Here is a 23,882-nt window from a genome sequence, read left to right as displayed (position 1 = left end):
CCTAGTGCCCTCCGACCCTCGTCCAGACCGGGGCGGGAATTGGGAGGGGAGGGATTCTGGCGTCCCAGAGTCCTGCGGAGGTGTCTCATTAGGCCTCAAAATTCGACTCCCTTCCACCCTGTAGCACGGGAGCGCGCACCGCGCGCCAAACTCCGGCTGCGGCAGCCGCTAAGCCTCAGCTCCGCAAGATTTCAGTTTCCCTTTCTCAGCCCCTGCTGCCCCACCCACCGCTGCGGCCCGGGGATTCGCCCAGTGATCAGTGACGAAGAGGGGACTAAGGCTCCCATTGGGAGGCGGCGTTCGGCAGGGGCCAATCCGGGCGCTGGTCCGGGGGAAATCTCGGTGGAGGGCTCCAAAGAACCCGGAGATTACCGGGAGGGGACGCGCCGTCGCGCTGGGTGCTGGCGGAGGAGCGCGACCCGGAACTGACCGCCGCGGGAAAGAAGCGACACCAACCCGGGATTCGCGGCCCGGAGCTGGGGACCGGTGAGTAGGGGGCGCCCGGTGAGAAATGCAGCAAAGCAGCAGTCACACACGCGCCCCGGGTCCGGGCAACCGAACGCGGCCGCGCGAGCGGAAAGAGGCCGGGCCGCCGGGCGGGCTCGGGAGAAGGGTGAAGTTCGCGGCGTCCTCCCTCCCGGCCTAATCCTTCTGCTTGCTTGGGCCTCCATTCGCTCCCTCCTCTTGGGTCTTCCTCGCTTTCCCGTGTCCAGCTCAGGCACCCATCCATTCTTGTCTCCAGAGCCAGAAGTAAGCGTGGCCCAGATGACGGTCTCGTTGCTTGGAGCCGAGTAGATGTGCCAGTCAGGCTCCAGGACCAAAGCCATGGTGTTTTGTTGTTGTTTTTTGTTTTTTAATTGGTCAGAATAAACCGGTTTAGCCACGTATACTTGGAGCTGTGCATTCACTTCCTCCTCCAGACCATTAGCACATCAGCGTTTTCCCTGCTGCTTTTCACCCTGTATGGCCTTAGAAAAGTGTGTAAATTTGCCTTTGTGGAGCTTATGAGAGGCAAACACTTCCAAATTCCCAGTACATTCCAGATTTTGACACCACGCCGGTTTGTGTGCACTTCCAGAGAATGATATTCGTTCGTGCATGCAACAAAATATCAGTGTCAGGGACCGTGCCTGAGCTAAAAATCAGTCCCTAGAGTTACTCACCCCCCAAGTTTAAAAGAATCAGCTTTTTAAAAAATAGACTTTGTTTCGTATATTCCTCAAACTGCAATTCCATATTTTTGAAAAAAGACTATTTTTTAGAACAGTTTTAGATTTATAGAAAAATCGTGAAGCTAGTACAGAGTTCCATATACCCCAAACCTTTTCCCCATTCATTTATTAACACCTTACATTAATATGGAACATTTGTTACAATTAATGAACCTGTATCGATACATTATTATTGGCCTGCATCCATAATGTATTCAGATTTCCTTAGTTTTTACCTAAGTACTTTTTCTGTTTCATGATCCCACCCAGGTTACCATATTCCAGTTAGTTCCCATTATGCTCCCCGTGGCTGTGGCAGTTTCTCAGACTTTGTTTTTGATGATCTTGAGAGTTTTGAGGAATATCCCCCATGTATATTATAGGCTGCCCCTCTATTGGAATTTGTCTGTTGTTTTTCTCCTGAGTCTGGGCTTATGGGTTATTGGGAGGAAGACCACAGAGGTAGATTGCCGTTTTCATCACTTCACATCAAGGGAACATGCTTTATAACTTGATGCTGATCTTGATTACCTGGCTGAGAAGTCAGGCTTCTCCACTGTAAAGTAACTCTTCCTCCCCTCCCCCCCGTGCCCCCCCACCCCCTTCCATACTGTACTCTTTGGAAAGTAGTCAAACTATGTGCAGCCCTGACCTAAGGAGTGAGATTATCTCCTGCCTCCTAAGGGCAACTCCATACATATATTATTTGGAATTCTTCTGCGTGGGAGATTTGTCTCTTTTGCCTTATTTATTCACTTATTCAATCATTTATTTGTATCAGTATGGACTCATAGATATTTATTTTATACTTTGGGTTATAATTCAATACTACTTTGTTTTGTTACAACTTTAGCCATTGCGAGTTCTTTTAAGTTGGCTCCTGTGCTCTTTTCTAGCATGTATTTTTATAGAGTTTTTTGCTGTTGAAAACACTCACTTATGTGACCTCGATTGAAGTTCAAACAGCCTGGCGAACTTGACAAGACGTTATTCTTACCTTGTTAGGCAGTAAGGAAACTGAGGCCCAGGGGCAGTAGGTGACTTCTTAGATGTCACTTTCCCCAAAGGGAGTGATAGGCTGGGCTCAGACTGGGGTGACTGCTGCAAAAGACACTGCGAGCTGCAGAGGAGAGCCTGTAGTTGGAATTGAGGCTTCTTGGGGTGACTTCAGACTTATACCCCCCAGGATCAGAAAAGGAAACGACATGGAGAATGGGAAGAAATTGGTTTTGGAAAACAAAGGCTTAATTTGGCTGGCATCCAGGGTGAATTAAAACTTGCCAACTTGGTAGAAATGCAGTGACCTTTCCCCCCAAACTATATGCAGAGGGAGGAGATCTGGGTAATGTTTGTGGCCAAGAATGTCTAATCTGAGGGGAGCCCTTGGAGCCTCCTGCTGAAGCGAGATTGCAGGGTGGGAAGGGGAGTATGGTGAGGGGGAGAATGAAGAAGATATGGGGCTCTGGAATCATGGGATAACATTTAGCCTCACAAACATTTACAGACTTTGTGCCCGATACTGGAGATATGAAAAGATCGGTGAGACGTGACCCTTGGTTTCACATCCTGGTTGGAAGAAAGATGGGTAAAAATATCAATTAGGAAGTGGTATGATAGTGCTATAATAGAAATGTAGTATCTGCAGGAGCTTCCCGAGGGAGGGAATTCATTCAGCTCAGAGGTGGGATGGGCACAGGAAGGACCTCACAGATAAGGGGGCATTTCTGATTCAGGCTTTCAAGGATGAGCTGGGACTGAGAAGCTCATGTACAAGAGCAAGGGGTGCGGAGAGGGGGCGGTGAAGAAGGGGCTGTCTTTCCAGTTCAGTGTCTCTAGCGTTAGGATTCAAGGCTGGATGGGTAAGTGGGGGGCAGATTATAGGGGGCCTGTGTGCCCTGCTGTGCAGCTTTGACCTCAGGAGTTTTGAAGCAGGAGGGTGACAGGATGAGTTCCATGTGTTAGAGGACCCTGGCAGCACTTTGTACGAGATATGCTACATTTCACCACATCTAAGATGTCATCAATTATTTTATTTCCACATAGAAAAAATATTTTGCCAGTTAAATTATGGCATGCCATTTATCACATTTCAGAGATGCAAACATGTAATGACATGGGTGTCTCAAATTTGATTAAAGTAGTAACTTCCTAGCTGGTGGCTTAGGGCCCTCCTTCCTCTGGGGAATGAATGGTTAGACTATCTCCATTTCACTAACCCATAGATTTTGAGTTCAGTGACTCCATTTATGATCTTGAAGAAACTAAATTTGATAAACTGGCTTTTTCCTGCCTGATAACCAATTGTCAAAACAAACAAACAAAAAAACAATAAAACTGGGGTACCTGGTCCAAAGATATCATCTATGTTTATTCTGCTTTGGTGGCTCTTCATCACAGCAGTGACTTTATGTTGGGCAGTAAATATTCTGGTATGCTTGCCAAACCTTTATTTCAATTTGTCCTGTGAATTGCCTGGATGTTACCTCCTACCCCTGTCACTTCATGGTGATATTGAGACCCAGAAAGGTCAAGAATCTAGCCCCGGGCTGCACAGCAGAGTAGCTGAGGCTGGGTGATAATCTGGGTTTTCATCCTAACCCAGGACTCTTCACTTTAGGCTTTGGTTAGAATGACAGCTGGGGTGGAAGAAGATTCTGCCTGCTCCTCACTCACAATGGAGCAGGTTGGAGATCTGTTATGTCCTGGCAGGTTGTATTCTACCTGTGGGGCCCAGAGAGAACAGAATTGCCACTTAGTATCTACCTTTGCCCAATGCTTTGTCTAGATGAAGAGGCTGATTTTTCTGCATAAGCTCTTTGTATATTTCAGCCTAGTAACCCTCAATAACTTCCTCTGCTGTATCTGGCAGGAATTTGGGGTGGGGATGGGGAAGGTCAGATGATAGACAAGTCCAAGCTGGCTGGGCAGAAAGGGCATTTATTGGCATTTATTGGCTCCGGTGACAGAAAAGTTCAAGGTTAGGCTAGCTTCAGGCACAGCTCGATACAGATTTCACCAGATGCCATCAGGACCTGGTTTCTTTCACTTCATCCCTGGGTTGGCTTCATTCTCAAACAGGCTAACCCTCTGGCTAGCTGCTCTAGCAGCTCCAAACCGTTTGACCTCACTTCTTGCAAGTTCTAGAGAAAAAGTTCTCAAGAATCTTTTTTCCCCGGTGACTCAACTAGGTCTCCTTGTGACTGGCTGCAACTGAGTCATGTTCTCAACCCTGAAGCAAGCACCGTGGCCAGGGGGGCTTACGACTCTTTCTCTTGTTCCACCTTTGAGCTGGGGGAGAGCTCTACCCCAAGCACGTGATCCCCAGAAAGGAACTGGGTAAAGTTAGCAGAGGAAGGAAGAATGGAAGCTGGTGGACCCCTTCCTGCAAAAGATAAACATTTACAGCATTTACTAGTTGGATCAAGGGACAATCTGATCTGCTGCTTTAGGGCTGATTCCCTGGCCTGTTACTGGGCCTCTCTTCATGCTGTTTCTTTTTCTTATTTTTTTAAAGCATTAAACATACATACACATACATACACACAATGGGATTCTATTTCCCGTTCACCAGATTGGCAATTTTTTTTTTTTAGAGTGTGAAGCATCTATTACGTATTTAATTGTTTTGTTTTTTTTAAATTGAGGTATAATCGACATATAACATTACGTTAGTTTCAGGTGTACAACATAATGATTTGATATTTGTATATATTGCAAAATGATCACAATAGTCCTGTTAACATCTGTCACCATGTATAGTTACAAAGTTTTTTCTTCTAGTGTTAAGGGCTTTTAAGATCTACTCTCCTAGCTACTTTCAAATATGCAATTCAGTATTATTACCTATAGTCACCATGGCAGAAATTTAAAAGATGAAAATACCAGGTATTGGTGAGGCCGTGGAGCAGCATGGGCGCTCAGAGCCTGCTGGTGGGGACACGTGGTGGTACAGCCACTTTGGAAACAGTCTGGCCTGATCTAGTTAAGTTGGGGATGCATCCTGCTTGCCCGGGTGTACTAGGGCATGTGAACAGAAATGTTCACAGAGCAGTGTTTGTAATTGTCCCAAACTGGAAACAACTCAGGGGCCATAAGAAGTAGACTACATCAGGGAGTTCCCTGGCGGTCCAGTGGTGAGGACTCAGCACTTCCACTGCCGAGGGCCGGAGTTCGATCCCTGGTTGGGGAACTAAGATCCTGCAAGCCGCATGGCGTGGCCGAAAAACAAAAACAGGCTACATCAGAAGTAGAATTATACAGTCATAAAGCAATGAAAATGAACAAAATCGGCTCACAATCATGTGAGTGAACCTCACAGACTTGATGTAGATAGTCCCTCCCCCCCCCGCCCCCCCCAATGCAATATGATTCCATTCATTTGAAATGCTCAAAACCAGGAAAAATAAACTGTTTTGTTCATGGATACATACCTAGTGTAAAACGAAAGAAGAGGGAAGGAGCGATTATCACCATTATAATCACAAGCATTTCCCGGGACACAGCTTTTTCTTCTCTCCTGGTTCCTGTACGTTCCTGGAGCCAAACCTTGGATACCATGACTGGGGGTGTGCTGGTGATTGCAGCCCACTGTTCTGCAGGGACTCTGAAGAAATCACTTCTCTCTAGTACTTTCTCATCTTGCTGGAGGGAAAGGACAAGTGGCTGAGATTTCTTGCACTCGTTCAGCAGATACTTAGGAAGCATTTTGTGGGCATCAGACGCTCTGTGCCTGTGCTTTATTCACTTCTTCAGCCAGTTTTTCATGTTTCGTCTATGTCAGGCACTGTGCTAGATTCTGGGGATAAGGCGGACACAGTCTCTGTCCAACGCAGTGGGAAAAGCTGCTGTTAAATAAGTAATTATAATAATAAGTAGGGACTCACAACTGCATGGAAGTATCCAGTGCAGTGTGGAGTGCTGGGGGCTGTATAAGGGAGAGAGCATGTGGCCTCCGTGACAGGTCAGGAAAGAGGAGGTGGCTTTCAGCTGAGACTTCAAGCTGGAAAAGGAGTCTACTAGGAAGGAAAGGAATGGTGTTCTATTCAGAGGGAACAACATTTTCAAAAGGTTCAGGCAGGAAAGAGCATGGCACTTTTGGAGGCTTAGAGAGGGGTTTGGTTTGGCTGTGGGGTCGAGTTTGAGGTGGGCAATGGCAGGAAATGAGCCTGGAGACAAGGCCTGGGCCTAGATTATCGGCGGCCTCACAGAGCATGGGAAGGAGTTTTCACTTTATCCCTGGAGCCTGGGAATTAACCAGGGTGGTTACATGAGCGAACCTGTGTTACACGTGGCAGGGTATGTTTGAGGGACGAAAGGAAGGCTGCGGTGCCTGGAACACTAGGCGATGGAGAGAGGAGGTTTAAGTAAATCGGGAAAGCCTTGAGGATTGTATAATCCCCACAGTTAGCTCTGATTGCAGCTTCCAAAGGATCACTCAATTATGTCACTAGATGTAAGCTCTGGGAGGGCAGGGACTTTCCCATTTTTGTTCTCTGTTGTATCCTCAGTGCCTGGCGCTTAGTAAATGCCTATTAACTGTTGAATGAATTTTGACACCCTCCTACTTAAAAGCCTGAGCAGCACTTCAAAGCCTTGTCCCATCCAACTCCCAGTGGCTGCTGCTTCCATGCCCCGCCCTGGGCCCTGTGGGGATTTCCACTGTTCAGAGCATGTCTCGGCCTGGCCCGGGGGTTTGCGTGGCCTGCACTGTGCCTCAGAGCACCAGTGATGCTTGACCTGTGGGGGAAAAGTAACCCACGTGTGACCTCAGCAATGCACCGCCCACCAAACTGGCATCCCCTGAGCCTGCCTGGTGCCCAGCCCACAGCCAGGCCTGTAAAGATCTAGGGAGTCCAGGTGTCGGCAGCAGGGGCACGGCCACTCCTTCTAGTATCCAGATCCAGATCACTTGCTTTTTGCCCTGAATTTTGTCCTTTCCTGCTTTGTTAGAGGTGTCTCACAGAAGTTTACTTCTAGGAGAATTTGGTTATTTCAGATTAAGAAATGAGGCTTAATCTGGAGCCCCAAGAGCCCTTAATTGACCTTCCCACAGGGCACGGAGCCCTAGGCTAAGCACTTTAGGATCACAAGGAAGAAGGGGCTCTTGTTTGGAGCCCCATGCGTGGACTTGAGAAGCAGCCTGGAGACCAGGGTGCAAATCCAGCCCCCTCCATTCACCTCCCTGGGCCTTGGAGTCCACACCTGGGATTCGATGTCTTCTAGGGTCCCTTGCTGTGGCATGTAGGAGCCCAAGGCAGCAGGAAGGAGGGACGAAGGTGTGGGGCATCAAAAGCCATGGGAAGTTGAGGGAAGGTTTAGAACCTGCTAGGGTAGAAGTTGGCAACTGTTAAGAAACAGGGGTCTAGAGTTAGACCCTTTCCCTCTGGAAGTGGACCAGGGCAGGGGTGGGTGAGTAGTGCAAGGACCTGTCCCTTACAAGGTGCGGGCATTCGCGGCGATGCTTCCCTCAGCTAGTTTTTTTTTGTTTTTTTAACCTGAATCAAACTGTTTATTAAAATTGCACATAATACATCATAATCAAGTAGGGTTTATTCCTACATAAAGATGGCTTATAAGAAAATATTTTAACACAATTCATCACATCAATGAATTAAAGAAAAACACGTGACTATATAAAGAAGAAAAAATCATGTATCAAGTTATATGTATATATACATGTATGTATAATATATATATATAATTCTCCAAATAGTAGGAATGGAAGTTTCTTTTCATAACTTGGTAAAGTCTATCTACCAGAATTCTAACCATGAAAAGAGAAACCTCAGCTAGTTTTTACAACTCACAGTGGTTCTCGCAGCCAAAACTTGTGCAGGGCATCCACATGCTGAAATGCGTGCCAGGAATTACGTGGTGTCACCTCAGCCAGTCTGTTGACATGTAGAGTAGGTATTTACGAGATGCGGAGAGCTGTAGGGGACCGGTGGATTGTGGGGCAAGGGGAACTCAAAAAGGTCGGGAGTGTCTCCAGTTCTGCCTGGTTCTGAATTGAAACCAGCTTCTGGTTTATTGAAAGGACAGAAGACCTGTCCACCCCAAAGCAGGGGGTGAGTGGCCTCTGGTAGAAGGTAATCCATGAAACAACTTCTCAGGTTTCAGAATTCTCATTTGGGTAAAGCAAGTAGGGTGGACCGTGTCGGTAGGGTGGACCGTGTCGTTGTGAAGACTTTTTCTGGCTCTGGCTTTCTGTGGTTTCTGTCCACCCGAGAGCCAGGAATGGAGAGGAGTGTGATAGTTTTACCCCTTATTGTGAAAACCTGTCGAGATCATCAGCATATGCTAAAGGCACAAATGATAGAAAAGGCAGAATCACAGGGGAGCGTGGTAAGTTGGGGAGGGGTTTTGGAGAGGGTCAATTTTGCCTCGGCTCGAAAGGGTTGGCTGTGCAGTGTGAGCCCAGGTCCGCCCGCGTCTCATATAGGAGCCCCGCTGCCTGTCGAATCTACGGCAAGGGTGCTTTCGCTCAGTGTCAGCAGTAATACATGACCCTTTACTTTTGTCAGCGCTCTCCAGTTTACAAAGCCCTTCCATTGCGATGACCTCATCCGAGCTTCCTGACAAAGGAGCTGGTATTAGGCCCCATTTTACAGTTTGCCTGGGCAGAGAAGAGAGTGTAATGGATTGGGCTGAGGCATCAGCACCAGACACTGCTTCCTAGCCACGTGCTCTTGGGCAAATTGCTTCCCTCCCTGAGCCTCAGTGTCCTCAGAAGAGTATCCTGAGCATTAAATAACATAAGATGTGTAAATGGCCAGTAAGATGGGTCCTACAGAAATGCTGTCACCAAGAAGTTGTTAGTCACTGGGCTATTGGGTTAGAGCCCTAACTTGAACCTGGTTTCAACCCACAGATTTACACCTCGAGTCTTACACATAGTCAGCAATGCCAGGGTAAGCCATCTTCAATATTTGTTATATATTCAGGATGGAGCCTATATAACCAAGCAATGGGATTGAACATAGAACTGTACTGTGTTTCATTTGTTAGTTTCAGCAGACTCTCAAACAAATGCATATGCAATTAACATTGCCTTCGTTCCTCTGAATCCATTCATTTGTTCAGCACCTATGTATTGAGCTTCTACAAGTGTTGGGCACGATCATCTCTCTATTAGAGATTTTCAACATCTTTGGTAGTTACAGACTCTTGTACAGATTCTTTTAAGAAGGATGGAAAACTCTAGCCCCTCTCCTCAGAAAATTTTTCAGACTTTTTATTTTGTTTTGTTGAACCATTTAAAAGTAAGTTGTAGTCATACAGTCCTAAATACTGCAGCATGTGTTGCCTGAAAATATGTACCTTCTCATACATAACTTCAATAAATGCTATTAAAAAATCAATAATAATTTATTAATATGATCCAATACCTAGTCTTTTGTCAAATTTCCTCTAATTGTCCCCAAACAGTTTTTAATAGCTTTTTTAAAAAACCAGGATCCAATCAAAGTATTTGCGTTTGATTGTTATTTCTCTTTAGTCTTTTTAAATCAAGAACAATCCTGTTTTATTTTTCATGACTGACTTTTTAGAAGTCCAGGCCAGTTGTCTTGTGGAATGTCTCCTATTCTGGATTTAACTGTCTCCTGATGATGGGCTTTAACTCATTCTTCTAACCCTCATATTTTCTATAAACTGGAAGGTAGGTTGAAAGACTTGATTGGATTCATTCACATCAAACTTTTTTTATTTTTTATTTTTGGCTGCGTTGGGTCTTCGTTGCTACACGTGGGCTTTCTGTAGTTGCAGCGAGCGGGGGCTACTCTTCGTTGCGGTGTGCGGGCTTCTCATTGTGGTGGCTTCTCGTTGCAGAGCACGAGCTCTAGGCTTCAGTAGTTGTGGCACGTGGACTCAGTAGTTGCAGTGTGCGGGCTCTGGGGTGCACAGGCTTCAGTAGTTGTGGCGCACGGGCTCAGTAGTTGTGGCGCATGGGCTTAGTTGCTCCGCGGCATGTGGGATCTTCCCGGACCAGGGATTGAACCTGTGTCCCCTGCACTGGCAGGCAGATTCTTAACCACTGAGCCACTGGGAAGTCCCACCTCAAACATTTTTGGCACAACTACTTCAAAGGTGACATTGTGCAATTCATATGGCGCCACATTGGGAACCATATGCCAGAAACACCTGTCCCTCTATTAGCGATGCTGGATTTGGTCACTGACTAAGGCCATCACCAGATCTCTCCCTTATCAAGGTACATTAGGGAGTAACCCACTGGGTGGTACTTAGCACCATGGGACTGTCCTGTCCCCTAGTACCTCATGGTTTTAGTATCTGATGATGATCCTTGTCTTATGCAATGGAGCTTGCAAGATGGTGTTTTTCTAGTTCTATCATCCCTCCTACACTTACTTACCAGCATTCTTCTGTAATCCCTGGACAGGTTTTTCATCTAGTACATTAGTGACCATTTTCATATAGTGTTGGGGGTTTAAAGATCTGTGAAAGTCCAGCATGGAGCCTGGGTTAAGAACTCCTGCTCCAAGTGATGAGGGCAACTGATGGTGTCAGCTTTTGTGTGGACGGGGAGCTGTAGCTGAGCTCTTCATAGTCGTTTTATTTATCTGGTCATTTGCAACAGAATTAAATTCCCAGCCCCGAAGATAAACACATGCCATCCCCCTACAACAATAAAAGAAACAAATAACCTTAGCCTTTGAACTTCCAAGCCCCTCAGCAAAGTGAGTTGGTGAAGGGCTCCAGCACCCACAGGAATCACCAGCACCAGGACCCTTTCCTGTGTTACACCTCCAAGTTGCTGGGTCAGGCTCGCTTCCTCAACAGACAAACCAGGGAGTTGACCAGGCAATTCCTAGGAGTTTTACTACCCTTATTAACATTCTAAAAACTTCATTACCTTCATTTACCAGTTAAATTCCTTCATTCTTTCATTTGAGCTTGGTAGGTACAGGTCTTTTCCACACTCTTAAAGTCACACATCTCTAAATCCATTGGAGCTTCCAGTTGGAGTTCATTGTCAGCAGTAAAATAATCTCTTACATTTGTACAGTACTTTCACTTTATAAAGCACTTTTTATATATTGCTGCGTTAGATCCTCAAGAAGTAGACTTTGTATTCCTGTGTTGTTTTCTCTTTGGGGCTTTATTTCTAGCTCATTCATGTCACTACAGTGAAAGACCTTGAAGGCCACTGAACTCTGCTGTAATGGACTTTGACATACATAGTCAGTAATCGGATTGATTTGCCTGTGGTTCCACGGGCTTCATTCCAGCCTCGCAGTTACCTGCGCGCCCCGTCTGCTGGCTGTCTTCCCAGCGACTGCTTATTGCCTCCCGTGGGTCCTTCTGTGGGTCTGCGGCAGAGCAGATTCCCCAGTTTGCCCCACGAGTCTCTCGTTTGCTTTAACTCTGGAGCTCGTGTGTCACTATGGCGGTTCATCCTCACTTTAAATTTCCACTCTTGCTCTACTTGTGCTTTGAACACTCACTGGATTTGGGAACCACGGGTTCTGGGTTCTCTCCTAGATTCCCCCTCTATACCGCGCTCTCCTAGATTCCCCCTCTATACCGCGCTTATGCTTAGTATTTTCAACATAATTCTTTTACTCAACCCACTTAGAAACCCCTGAAGGTAAGTATCACTCTCCCCATTTTACGGATGGATAAACTGAGGCTCAGAGTACTTAAATGAGTTCTCTCTTGTCACACAGTGTCAGGGGCAGGAGGAAGCTGTTGGGTTAGGTGTGCTGAGGCTCCTAACCTCAGAAAGGAAGTGGGCCAGGGCTGCAGAGGTAAACAGGACTAAAGTCCTCTCTGTGCTCAGCTTCTGTGCTCCCTCTTACGGCCAAGCCCTCATCAGCACATCACGGTCACAAGCCACCTGAGGCTTCCTCCCACGTTGGTCTCAGTCGCCCTTGTTAGCAGTAGAGCAGCCAGGCCAGCTGCACAGGGGGCACAGCTGAGAACGAGTCCGGTGTGGTTAGGCCGTGCTCTGCCAGCAGGCTGAGTCTGGGTAGAGACCTGCTTTCTGGGGGAAGTGAACCAAGCCAAAACTCCAGCACAGCCCAAGGAAACATCTATAAAGGAGGACACCAGAACTCAGATTCTTGACGCTTCTTGAGTCTTGGTAAAGAACCTCAGTGCACTTAGTCCTTGACACCTGAGATCTACAGGGAAGACAAAGGAGTCTTTTGACTCTGTCAGGGCCCCCCATGAACAGTTGTGCAGCCCATGCACTGCAGAAGTGAGGCAGCACTGTGCGCATAATAGACATTGTAGATTTGTATATTATGACAGTTTTTCAGCAGGTAGTTATCTGGTGCCTTGTTCTATCATAATTGGTATATTAGAGCAATTTCCCAACAGATGGAAGGAAAGGGTCTTGAGGTAGGAGTGCTTTCCCAACAGCGTGGCATGGGCTGGTGGCAGCTCTGCTCTCCCTTCTACCAAGCTACCCTCTCTGGGCCTCAGTTTCCTCATCTGTAAAATGAGGGCGTTGGACTTGAGGATCAGTAAGGTCCTTTCGCTCTGATTCTGTGTGAGCCTCGTAGGAGCTGCTAAGTATCTATTGATTGACTGATCGATCGCTGGGGCTGGCGGCTTTGTGCAAGGCTGCCATTTCTGCCCCTCTGCTGTGCCTGCTCTTGACTCCGTGTCTGGTCTCCAAGGAGGAGAAGTCCCCACCAGTGAACAGGGACCCCTCTGAGCTCAGGACACCATGGCTGCGTTGGCACCACTGCGGAGCCTGGAAGAGGAGGTGACCTGCTCCATCTGCCTCGATTACCTGCGGGACCCGGTGACCATTGACTGTGGCCACGTCTTCTGCCGCAGCTGTACCACCGACGTCCGCCCCACATCAGGGGGCCGCCCTGTCTGCCCCCTGTGTAAGAAGCCTTTTAAGAAGGAGAATATCAGGCCAGTGTGGCAGCTGGCCAGCCTGGTGGAGAACATCGAGCGGCTGAAGGTGGACAAGGGCCGGCAGCCGGGGGAAGTGGCCCGGGAGCAGCAGGACACGAGGCTGTGCGAGCGGCACCAGGAGAAGCTGCACTACTACTGCGAGGACGATGGCAAGCTGCTGTGTGTCATGTGCCGGGAGTCCCGGGAGCACAGGCCCCACTCGGCCGTCCTCGTGGAGAAGGCGGCCCAGCCCCACAGGGTAAGCCCTCCTCACCCCCGCAGGGAGGGATGCTCTGCTTGGCACCCACCCGGAGGCGAGGCCCGGCGCAGACCCCTCAGAAGGCTTCTCGCTGGCCGAGGACTCAGCCCGAGTCCACCCTCCTGCCTCAGCCCAGAGCATCCCCACTGCTTGTCTTTCTACAGGAAAAAATCCTGAACCACCTGAGTACCCTAAGGAGAGACAGAGACAAAATTCAGGGCTTTCAGGCCAAGGGAGAAGCTGATATCCTGGCTGTGCTGGTAAGTGAGGCTGTTGAGGGAAAGCTCTGAGGCAGGCAATTGGCCATGCGGAGCAGGAGCTCTAGAGCTTGTAGAGACACAGCCGGCAGGCAGCCGGCTCCCTGGGAGAGGGAGCCCCTACTGGACTGACGGCCGGGAAGCCTGGGTTTTGGCCCAAGCCCTGCCGGTCTGAGCTCTGTGGCCTTGGCCTGCTTCCTCGTCTCACAAGTGACTGGGTTGCCTGGATGTCAGCTAAGGTCCTTCTCCTTCCGTGACTCACCTCAGCTGCAGGCGTGTCTGCTCAGCAGAGCCAGAGTGTAGGGAACTGAGGAAGGCCCGGCTTTGTTCTTCCTTTCAAAGAGAGGGAGAAAGACATGGTTCCTGAGAGTGAGGGGCGCAGGGGGTTTGGGAGGAGGGAGCTGGCTCCAGGACGAGAACTGAGAGGGGTGGGCTAGGCAAGGCCCGACCAGCTCTGAAGACGCTCTGTCTAGTGAGTCCTGCGCCTGTGGTTGCCAGGAGTTAGGAAACAGGCAGCGCATGGTGTGCTTGATGAGAGATGGGATTAGAGGGAAAGAACTGATCAGAGGTTCCAGTTTTCTGGGGGAAAGTCTGTTGGGGAAGTGGGCATTGGAGGGTGGAGGGATGCTGGGGCCAGTCCCGGCGGTGAGCAGTTAGGCCCTGGGAGAGGGACAGAGTGAAGCAGGAGACGGCCCAATCCAAGGAGTGCCTCCAGGTGCTCAGTGTGCGAGGATGCTGACCAGATCCCAGCCTGGACTGGGCAGGGAGACTTGGGGGCAAGAAAGGACATGGTCCCTGAGCATAGACATTCCACAGTTTCACTGAGGGAAGAGGATATAGTCCTACATGGCAGGGATGGGGTACACACAGATATCTTACACACAATGGGGAGGATGCTGAAGAGAGGATTGGTCAGGCTTGAATAAAATTAATCAAGGAAAACTTCCTGGCAGCACACGGCGATTGGTGTCCAGGAGGGGAAAATGTGTTTGCTCATAATGTTCCTCAAAGGGCCCCCAGAACATACTGGTTTACCTAGAACAGATAATGGCAGGCAGTCAGGGTTCCAATCCCATGGTGTCTGAGGGAACTGACCTGACTGACTTACTGTGTCTTCTTTGAAGAAAGGAGGTTGCCACAGGAGAGCTCTAAAGCCCCTTCCAGCCCAAACACTGTAGAATTCATGAATGGGGTCAGCGAGGGGCACGAGAGACAAAGAGCCAGCCTGTGCACCCCTACACCAGATCCTGGAGGGATCTTCTACCCCGGGGCGGAGGTGTCACCCCCTTCTCCCCCTTCCCATCCCTGCAGAAGAAGCTCCAGGACCAGAGGCAGTGCATCGTGGCTGAGTTTGAGCAGGGCCACCAGTTCCTGAGGGAGCGGGAACAGCGCCTGCTGGACCAGCTGGCGAAGCTGGAGCAGGAGCTCACAGAGGGCAGGGAGAAGTACAAGACCAGGGGCGTCGGGGAGCTTGCCCGGCTGGCGCTGGTCATCTCCGAGCTGGAGGGCAAGGCACAGCAGCCGGCTGCAGAGCTTATGCAGGTGAGAGACCTCCCTGGGGCAGGGAGCCGGGAGACAAGGACAGCAGGTCTTGGCCCTGCCACTCACTTACAGGACCTTTGGAGAGTCACTTCTTCTCGGGGCCTCAGTTTTCTCATCTGAAGCATGGAGATGATAATCCTTATCCCCACCACTTATTGCAATGATTGCATGAGCATAAAATAACTGGCATGTTGTCACTTCAAAAAGTAACTTTTCTACCTGAAAGAGTTTAAAATTTTGAAAAATGTTGTAGAAATGGAAGAGAAGGTTATTAGTATTTTCGTTACTATCCTCCATGCTCATCACTACCGTCACGAGCCTGTCTTCTAACAAGTCATTGGCAGACACTGGTCCAGGGGAAGCTGTTTATGGTTCTGGAGATGAAGAAGCCTGTGGGGTCAGGGGTCGCTGAGGGAGGGCTGAACGACGGCTTCTGTCAAGAACCCAGAGGGTCTGGAGGAGATGGGCAGCTGGGGAAGGGAGACTTCTCGAAGGCAGAGGATTTCTCTGGGACTGTGGAATCAGCCTCAGAGAATAAGGTGGAGAGCAGGCAGGGGGCCTCTGCCTCCCGGAAGAGGCAGCTTTGGCGCCGAGAAAGGGAGGGTCATGGATTGGAGAAAAGGCTGCCACGTTGAAATGACACCACAGCTCCTTCCACCCCAAGTCTCTCAGAGGAGTCACACTGCCTTAAACAGGGCTCAGCAGCCTTTGGAGGGAGCATGCTCGATCTTTCTGCCCTTGCAGGCCAGGAGAAGGCCTGTGTGATGAGCTCCTCCACTTACGTGGTGGGGCTGCTGGCCGGCAGCGGAACCGCCCAGGACCTCCTCTAGGGAAGTGCTGTCCCTGGCCAGTGGCAGGGCGAGTCAGAGGCGGGATGCTGGGGAGAGAGGACGAGTCCGCCGGGTACACGGGCCGGCACAGGTAGCCTCTGCCTGCCTCTCCATCATTGCGGATTCCGACTCATGCCTCGGGACTGGCGGGGACGTAGAACTCTTCCAGTCGAGCCCCCACTGATGAAGTCCCTGACGACCAGAGAGAGGAAGAGTTTGTCCCAGGCCATGGGGCAGGTCAGGAATCACGTCAGAGCTCCAGCTCGGGTGTCCTGACTCACAGGCCTCCGGCCTCTTGCTCTTCTTTTCTCTCACTTTGTCCAGAATGTCTCTCTGGTTCCCTGCTTTCCTCCAGAAGTCATTCTGTTCCCTAGAATTTCTCTCTCAGACTCTGACTGGGTCACTTCTCCACCCCCTCCCCCCTCTTCAGGGGTGCGCATCCTTCCTTTCCTCACAGCCGCTGCCACCATGTGGATGTGTACTTGTTGTGGAACAGAGGGGGACATAGCTGGGGTACTGGGGGGGGCTGAGATCCAGCCGTGTCTGCCTGGAGGGGAGCCTCTCCGCAGTCCGCCCAGAAGAGCTTTGTGGGCCAGCAGAGGCCCAGCCTTCGGTGCCTCTGAGACCACTCAGATTGAAGACATCCCTGGGGCCAGGTGGGAGGAGGGAAAGGAGAGAAGGTGGGTGTCTGCTGAAAGTCAGTAAAGGAAATGTTGGTGCCGGTGGGTTTTGTCTGTGTGTTTTGTTTGGGTTTGCTTTTGCTGCAAGGGAACTGGACCGCTCACTCCTGAACTGTCATTAGTATTTTACCAGAGATTAGTTGATTGTCAATGGAGAGTAAAGATGAGGCCCTACAAAGATAGGGGCCCTGATCCAAAAGTCTGGTAGAGAAATACAGGTGAGAGAGAGAAGCAACAGGACGAGAGATAAAAACAGGGAATTCCCTGGTGGTCCAGTGGTTGGGACTTGGCGCTCTCACTGCCTAGGGCCTGGGTTCGATCCCTGGTTGGGGAACTAAAAATCCCACAAGACATGCAGTGCGGCAAAAAAAAAAAAAAAAGACAGAAACAGAGGCCTTTTGACAAAGGCGATAGAAAAAGAAAGATCTCTGGACTGGGACTATCAGGAAGACAATAAAGGGAACTAGGGGATAGGAGAGCCCCTCTGGAGGGAATTGTGAAGCCCCCCTGGTTCAACCCTGGGCAGGCCTTGCAGGGTCTGGTGGCAGGTCGTACCTCTGCCTGTTCCACTGTCAGTCGCCATCCACACCCATGAAGAACCTTAGGGTTCTTCATACCCAGCATTGCTGTGATTCCTGCCCCAGCCTCTGCTCTGACTGCCTCTTTCTCCACATACCCAGGAGTCTGGGGGGTGAGAGGCCCTCCAGGAGCCTTGGGCGGGTTGCGTCCCTCTGGAGGCCCAGTGTGTGAGGCTGCAGGTCGCCTCGGGAGGCCCCAGTCTCCCCTTCTGCGTCCTTTGGGAGAAGGGTTCCTGCACTGGTGCTCCGGGTCCCACCCTCTCTGGGCCACTCACAACCTTCAGCCCTTAGATGGGCCTCATTCTCTCTCTGTTCTAGCAGCTCCTGTGTCACAAAATATGCCCTCTTGGCTCCCTAACCCCACCCACCTACTGCCCATTTATTTGCCTTTTTATGTCACGTATCCCAGCAGAGTTGTTGGCATACACTGTCTCAAGATTTGTCCCCCCGTCCTCTGAAGCTGGCTTGGACTTACTTGTTTTGAGGGCCAGAGTAGAAGGATTTGCCAGCAACTCACAACCAGTCTCTGGTCAGTTGCTTCACGGTTGGGGGCGAGGTGTAGCTCTGACCTCTTGGATGGCCTCCCCTTGAGCAAAACCCCAAGTTGTTCCTGAGACTTGCTGAAACAGTCCGCAGCAGCCACAGTTTGGCGATCCCATTTGCTTCCCAAATCCCACTCTCTCAAAGAGGTCACTCTGCCCCCACCCTTACCCAGTCCCCCTCCACACTACTGTCTTCTTCCTATAGCACCTAGCACTTAATAGCATCGTATAATGGATTTGTTATGTTGATTCTTTGCTCTCTGCTTCCCGCTGCTAGGGATTTGTGTGTGTGTGTGTGTCTCTCTCTCTCTTTTTTTTTTTTTTCCTGCTCTAAGGCTTCTAGAGTGGTGTCTGACACGTAAGAAGCACTTAAAATTTGTGGGATGAGTAAAAGGAAGGCAAAAATTACTATAGAGTATTATGGAGGATTTAGACTTATAAAAGGGAAATAACCAGCATCTCGCAAGAACCTCCTCCCATGCTACCCTCTCCTGTCACTCAGCACCATCCTCCCTCCTGTGCAAGCCGTGGCCTGTCCTTGATTATCTTTCACCAGTATGCCCAGTCTGTCTCAAACATACCTAGAATGTGCTGCTTCCCTGACTTCACTGTACTGCCCTAGTCAGGGCATCATTATCTCCTGCCAGGTCCATAAACAGCCTCCAGACTGCCCCCTGATGTTGGCATTGCCTCTCTTTAATCCATTCTGTACAGGATGGCCAAGTGATTGATCATTTGGGGTTTTTGGCTAGCGACTATATCAAACAAGTTATTTCCCTCCCAGAAACAGTTCAGACACGAGGGGTCTAGAGCTGTTAGGGCAGCTGTCCATGAGGTCATGGACCAGAAAGCTGGTTACTTCCATCTGGTTGTTTCACTAACCTCAAGGGACGTTGTCCTCAGCTGTTTTGTCAAAGTTGAGCTCACCATCATATCCAAAATTGAGCCAAGGAAAAAGAGGAAGTAGAATGGAATTTCTTTTTTTTTTTAAAGGATGTGACCCCAAAATTATAGTCATTGCTTCCTTTTGCATCCCATTGGCTGGAGCTTAGTCACATGACCAAACCTGGTTACAAGGGAATCTGGGAAATGTAGTTTTCTGTTGGATGGCCCTCTGCCCAGCTATTACTCCACAGGTTCTATTACTAAAAGGAAGAAGGGGAGAATAGATCCTGGAGGATACTTAGCAGTCTCAGCCACTTGAAAAGCAGATCACGTACATCACTCCCCTACTTGAAACACTTTGATGGCTTTCTACTGAACATAGAACAAAATTTGAACTCCTTGCTATGCCTGTCCAGCCCTGCATGATGTGGCCCCTGCCCCCTTTGCCAAGCCCTTTCCCACCTTGCTTTCCTCCCATTCTTCACCTGGCCAGTACTGAGTTCTTCAAATCTCAGCACAAGTGTCATCCTCTCAGAGAAGCTGGCCTGTCATCCCCTTCTCCTACCCACCGCCCCCCACCCCCAGCCATTTGCTCTGTCATTGTGATTATTTTGTTTGTTTTCTTTTTGTTTTATCCATTGCTGCCACTAGAATGTCAGCTCCATAAGGAAGAACCGCATTTGTTTTGTTCACTGATGTGTCCCGGTCTCTAATAGTGTTGGTATATATGAATGAAGTCTTCTTTGATTCACATTGACTCTTGTGCTTTCTTCCCTTCCAGGACACCAGAGACTTCTTAAACAGGTAAAAGAGTTTCCTTTCCATGGTGCACCTCATTCCCCTGTGCCTGTGTCCCCTCCCCTGTTCCTTGACCATGATCCATCTGAATTAATGGCTGTGTGATATGAGGCCAGAGGTTCCCACATCGCATGGTTCATCCTGATAACCTTCTCTCCTGGGAGGCAAGAACACATCCTTGAGAACTGGTGGAGACTTGCTCTGCACCGGAGCAAGTTCTCTGTATAATCCCCACTCCCGTGTCCACTATCCTTGTCTGAGACGGGACAGGATGGTGTGAGAACACGTGTTGGTAGACAAAAGGGCTCTGAATGTTGAGTCTGCTGGTGGTTGTAAGTCTTGGCTCAGCCTTGGGCAGTTCACTTAGTACCTCTGAGGCCCTGGTTTTCCATTACCTGGGGATAATCATACCTTTCCCTCCCCCTTCACAAATTGTCATGAGGATTGAGAGAAATGTAGGAAGAGTTAAGTAGCAGGTTTGTCTGTCATCTTCTCAGGTATCCACGGAAGAAGTTCTGGATTGGGAAACCCATTGCTCGTGTGGTTAAAAAAAGGACAGGAGAATTCTCAGATAGACTTCTGTCTCTGCAGCGGGGCCTGAGAGAGTTCCAAGGTAGGGGTTGGGGAGGGACTTGGGGTGGGAGTCAGGAGCTGGGGTGCCGCTTTGAGAAGAGGGTACCTGGCTCCTTCGTGTCGGATTCTCTGACCTCATTCCTCTGAGGTCTCCTGGTTGTTTTTCCCTTCTTGGGATCTCAGGGGTGGAGCCTTGTCACGAAATTAATACTGTCCAAGTGAGAAACAGGTTCATAGGTTTGCTGGGCTTGAGGGTCATTGCTGTCCTTTTTTTCCTCCCCAGGGAAGCTGCTGAGAGACTTAGAATATAAGACAGGTGAGTATCCAAAGGGCTGTTCCTAGATTTGCCTCAAATAAAGAATACTCTCCCCACAGAATCCTTCTGCCCCCAGGTAGCCCGTTCTCTTGTACAGCAGGGAGAGTTTCCCAGCTGCACTTCTGAAGTCCCCACCTTGCATTTTCTGACTATTCTGCTACCCTTCGTCTGCAGTAGAGCCCTCCACTGGAGCCTCTGACCCTTCCTGCCCATGTTTGGTTATTCTGTCCTCAGAGGTCCTGCCGCCAGTCCTTTTCCCTGTGACCGAGTTCCTTCTCATCTGCCCTGTCATGTGGCTCCTGTATTCGGAGCAAACTGTCTGCCCCAGGCCCCGCTGCTGTGCTGCCTCTGACCCTGCTGTCAGGCCGCGCACCACATACCCCTGAGGGGCCCGTGCACGCTGCCACAGGTGTGAGCGCACCCCTTGGATCGTGCAGCGTGGCAGCCCTGCTGTGGAGACTGGGGGGTCCCCTCCTGGTCCGCTGGCGACACCGCTACTTCTTCCTTTGTCCCCACAGTGAGTGTCACCCTAGACCCACAGTCGGCCAGTGGGTACCTGCAGCTGTCGGAGGACTGGAAGTGCGTGACCTACAGCGGCCTGTACCAGAGCGCATACCTGTACCCCCAGCAGTTTGACTGTGAGCCGGGGGTGCTGGGCAGTAAGGGCTTCACCTGGGGCAAGGTCTACTGGGAGGTGGAGGTGGAGAGGGAGGGCTGGTCCGAGGATGAAGAGGAGGGGGACGAGGAGGAAGAGGGGGAAGAGGAGGAGGAGGAAGAGGAGGCCGGCTATGGGGACGGATATGATGATTGGGAAACGGATGAGGACGAGGAATCGTTGGGGGATGAAGAGGAAGAAGAGGAGGAGGAGGAGGAGGAGGAAGTTCTGGAAAGCTGCATGGTGGGGGTGGCCAGAGACTCGGTGAAGAGGAAGGGCGACCTCTCCCTGCGGCCGGAGGACGGCGTGTGGGCGCTGCGCCTCTCCTCCGCGGGCATCTGGGCCAACACCAGCCCCGAGGCCGAGCTCTTCCCGGCCCTGCGGCCCCGGAGAGTGGGCATCGCCCTGGATTACGAAGGGGGCACCGTGACTTTCACCAACGCAGAGTCGCAAGAACTCATCTACACCTTCACTGCCACCTTCACCCGGCGCCTGCTCCCCTTCCTGTGGCTCAAGTGGCCGGGAACACGCCTCCTGCTGAGACCCTGAGCCCTGACTCTCGCTCCCGGCCCCACACCCACCGATGCTTCAGTTCTCTGGAATTCCTGGGCTCTGTGACGGGAGAGGAGGTGCCTGGCTGGAGCACCTGTTGCAGGCAAGGGGAGGGACCCCGTGTCCGCTGGCGCTCCCTCCTTGTGGCTGTGGCCCCCTTGGGACCTCACTCAGTGCTGTTCCATCCATCCTGCTCTCGGGCTCCTCTCCCGCCTCCTGGGGTTCCCGTGCTGACTTCTGACCCTGAAGTCCACAGGGCTTCTCCCTCCCTCCTGCCCACTGCCTTTGACCCAGCTCTGCCCTCTCCTTGTTGAGTAAGAGGCGAGGCAGCACTTTCTTGCCCTGTATGGCATCCCATGCCAGCTGTTCTTGGGAGAGACCAGTTGACTATTACACCCAAGGCCATTTTACTGCCCTCCAATCCCATGGCTTCTCCTTTGCCCAAATCCACTCTGCTGCCTACCTCCCCTGGCACTTTAAACACGCCTACTGCCACCCCAACTCAGAGTTAAACATAGATGAAAATGTTGGAAATGAACTGAATGAAAATCCCCTGAGGCTTCCCAGGCCGTTTAAGCCGCCTGGAGTGCGAGTGGAAAGCATCTCCTCATAAGGTCCAGAGCGGAGTCCATGCTTCTCTGAGACCAGGGCTGAGCATGTGAGGTTTCCATTACCAGGAGGTGGGACTCCCTGAAGCCATCTGTGGTCTGAGGGGAAGGGTCTAGATATATGTGGCTTTGGGGTAACAGTTGTGATTGGTGATCAATGAATTATCTCTGGGTTGGTCCTCTTGAGGAGAGTTTTTAAAAGAATCCAAAATACCCTCCTCTTGGGCAGTTCATATGAAAGCACCAGGGCAAATATCCAGTCAAGCAAAAACTCCCCTGCCTTGGAAGCCCTGATCAGTTTTTGCAGCAGGGTATGTATTAAACTTCTGTCACTGGCTCTACTCAACATCCGGCTTCCATTTTCCTAGGAGAGGGGCTGGGGAGGGCAAGACAGGGCTGTGCCGGGAGAGGAGAGGAGGGCAGCAGGGGTCCCCAGCAAGCCACCAGGTCTTCATGTCAAGAGAGGGACCAAAGCGTATCCTCATTGCCCACGGGCCCAACCCAAGTCCCAGCCTCTGTCCAGGCTCCGCTAGTGCCCACAGTTTAGCACAAGCTCCTGCTCCAGCTAGGTTACCTCGCAGTCTTTGTCCTTGCCCATTCCAGGCACTCTGCCAGTGCCCCGCTTAGCCAGTTTTAACTCCTCCCCTGCTCTAAGAGACTCTTTCCAGCCGCTGTGGATCTCGGGCGTCTCTTAGCCACTACATTATCTGTAGTTGTACTCTTTGTATATATCACATGCTGCCTGAGTCACATGTACATCTGATTTCTGCCTCTAGTTTTGTAAGCTCCTTGAGGGCGGACACTGTATCTTATACTTCTCTTGTATTCTCCATGGCACCTAGTGCAGTGCTGGGCACAGAGTAGGTGCTCAATAAAAACTTGGTGAATGAACAGCCCGGATTCGTATATATTTTATTGTAAATCAAATATTACCGACCTTCACAGTCTATGGCTACAGAGAGGTTCTGTCGATAGCAGTAGCCCAGGGTTTTTCTACTGTGCCCCTTCTGGGTCCTTTAGAGCTCTGCAACTCTGCTTGCACACATGCTGTCATTTGTGGAACTCCCCAGAGAAGAGCTCCCCATGGGACACAGATCAGCCAACGCCAAGGTTCCACCTTGCTCTTCCCCTCCTGCAGTGGTGGCCCTGCGCTGAGATCCAGCACCTGTGGAGCATGGGGCTCCTGCGAGCAGGGTAATGTCCAGCACGGCACACCCACAGTCCTTCCCTGGAAAATAAGTGGTGCCGCAAAGGAAATATAACCTACAGAGATTCAATTCTGCCTCCTAACATTCAACTATCTCACCATTTTTTGTCTGTTCTTTTTGATTTTTTAAAAATTGCCATCTGAAAGGTAGAAGAGGGAGGATTACAGAAAGTACGTCTAAGATTATACTAATGGCAAAGAGCATATTTCTTCCCTGTGCTCTCATTTGTGGACTCATGAATGTTTTCCCTCTTAAATTTATTTTTTCTTTCTAAATACATATATGTAAAATGTGTCGATTATTAGAAATAAGACATGCATAATTAATTATAATGTCTTAATTCACGTTTGAATCTTGGGAGACAATATTTCTTAGCATAATATCTTTTAAATTTTTTATTTTATTTTGGAGTATAGTTGATTCACAGTGTTGTGTTAGTCTCAGGTGTACAGCAAAGTGATTCAGTTATACATAGACATATATCCATTCTTTTTCAGATTCTTTTCCTGTATAG

General features: G+C 50.0%; 1 protein-coding gene across 3 annotated transcripts; it reads left to right on the top strand.

Moving 5' to 3' along the window:
* Positions 1–353: 353 nt before the first annotated feature.
* On the top strand, positions 354–23,053 carry TRIM26 (tripartite motif containing 26). Of its 3 annotated transcripts, XM_059938234.1 has the most exons (9): positions 354–486; positions 9,761–9,870; positions 12,857–13,344; positions 13,509–13,604; positions 14,913–15,143; positions 19,440–19,462; positions 19,954–20,069; positions 20,313–20,345; positions 20,864–23,053. In XM_059938234.1, exons 3-9 carry the CDS (start codon positions 12,907–12,909, stop codon positions 21,547–21,549), a joined length of 1,623 nt encoding a protein of 540 aa, XP_059794217.1. In that variant the 5' UTR covers positions 354–486; positions 9,761–9,870; positions 12,857–12,906; the 3' UTR covers positions 21,550–23,053. The 3 variants fall into 3 exon arrangements, with proteins under 3 accessions (XP_059794217.1, XP_059794216.1, XP_059794218.1); XM_059938233.1 differs by lacking the exon at positions 9,761–9,870; XM_059938235.1 differs by lacking the exons at positions 9,761–9,870; positions 13,509–13,604.
* The last annotated feature ends 829 nt before the right edge of the window (positions 23,054–23,882 follow it).

The sequence above is a fragment of the Balaenoptera ricei genome, chromosome 11 (assembly GCF_028023285.1).
Source record: "Balaenoptera ricei isolate mBalRic1 chromosome 11, mBalRic1.hap2, whole genome shotgun sequence".
Classification (NCBI taxonomy): Eukaryota; Metazoa; Chordata; class Mammalia; order Artiodactyla; family Balaenopteridae; genus Balaenoptera; species Balaenoptera ricei.
This window is presented reverse-complemented; position numbering and strand designations above follow the sequence as displayed.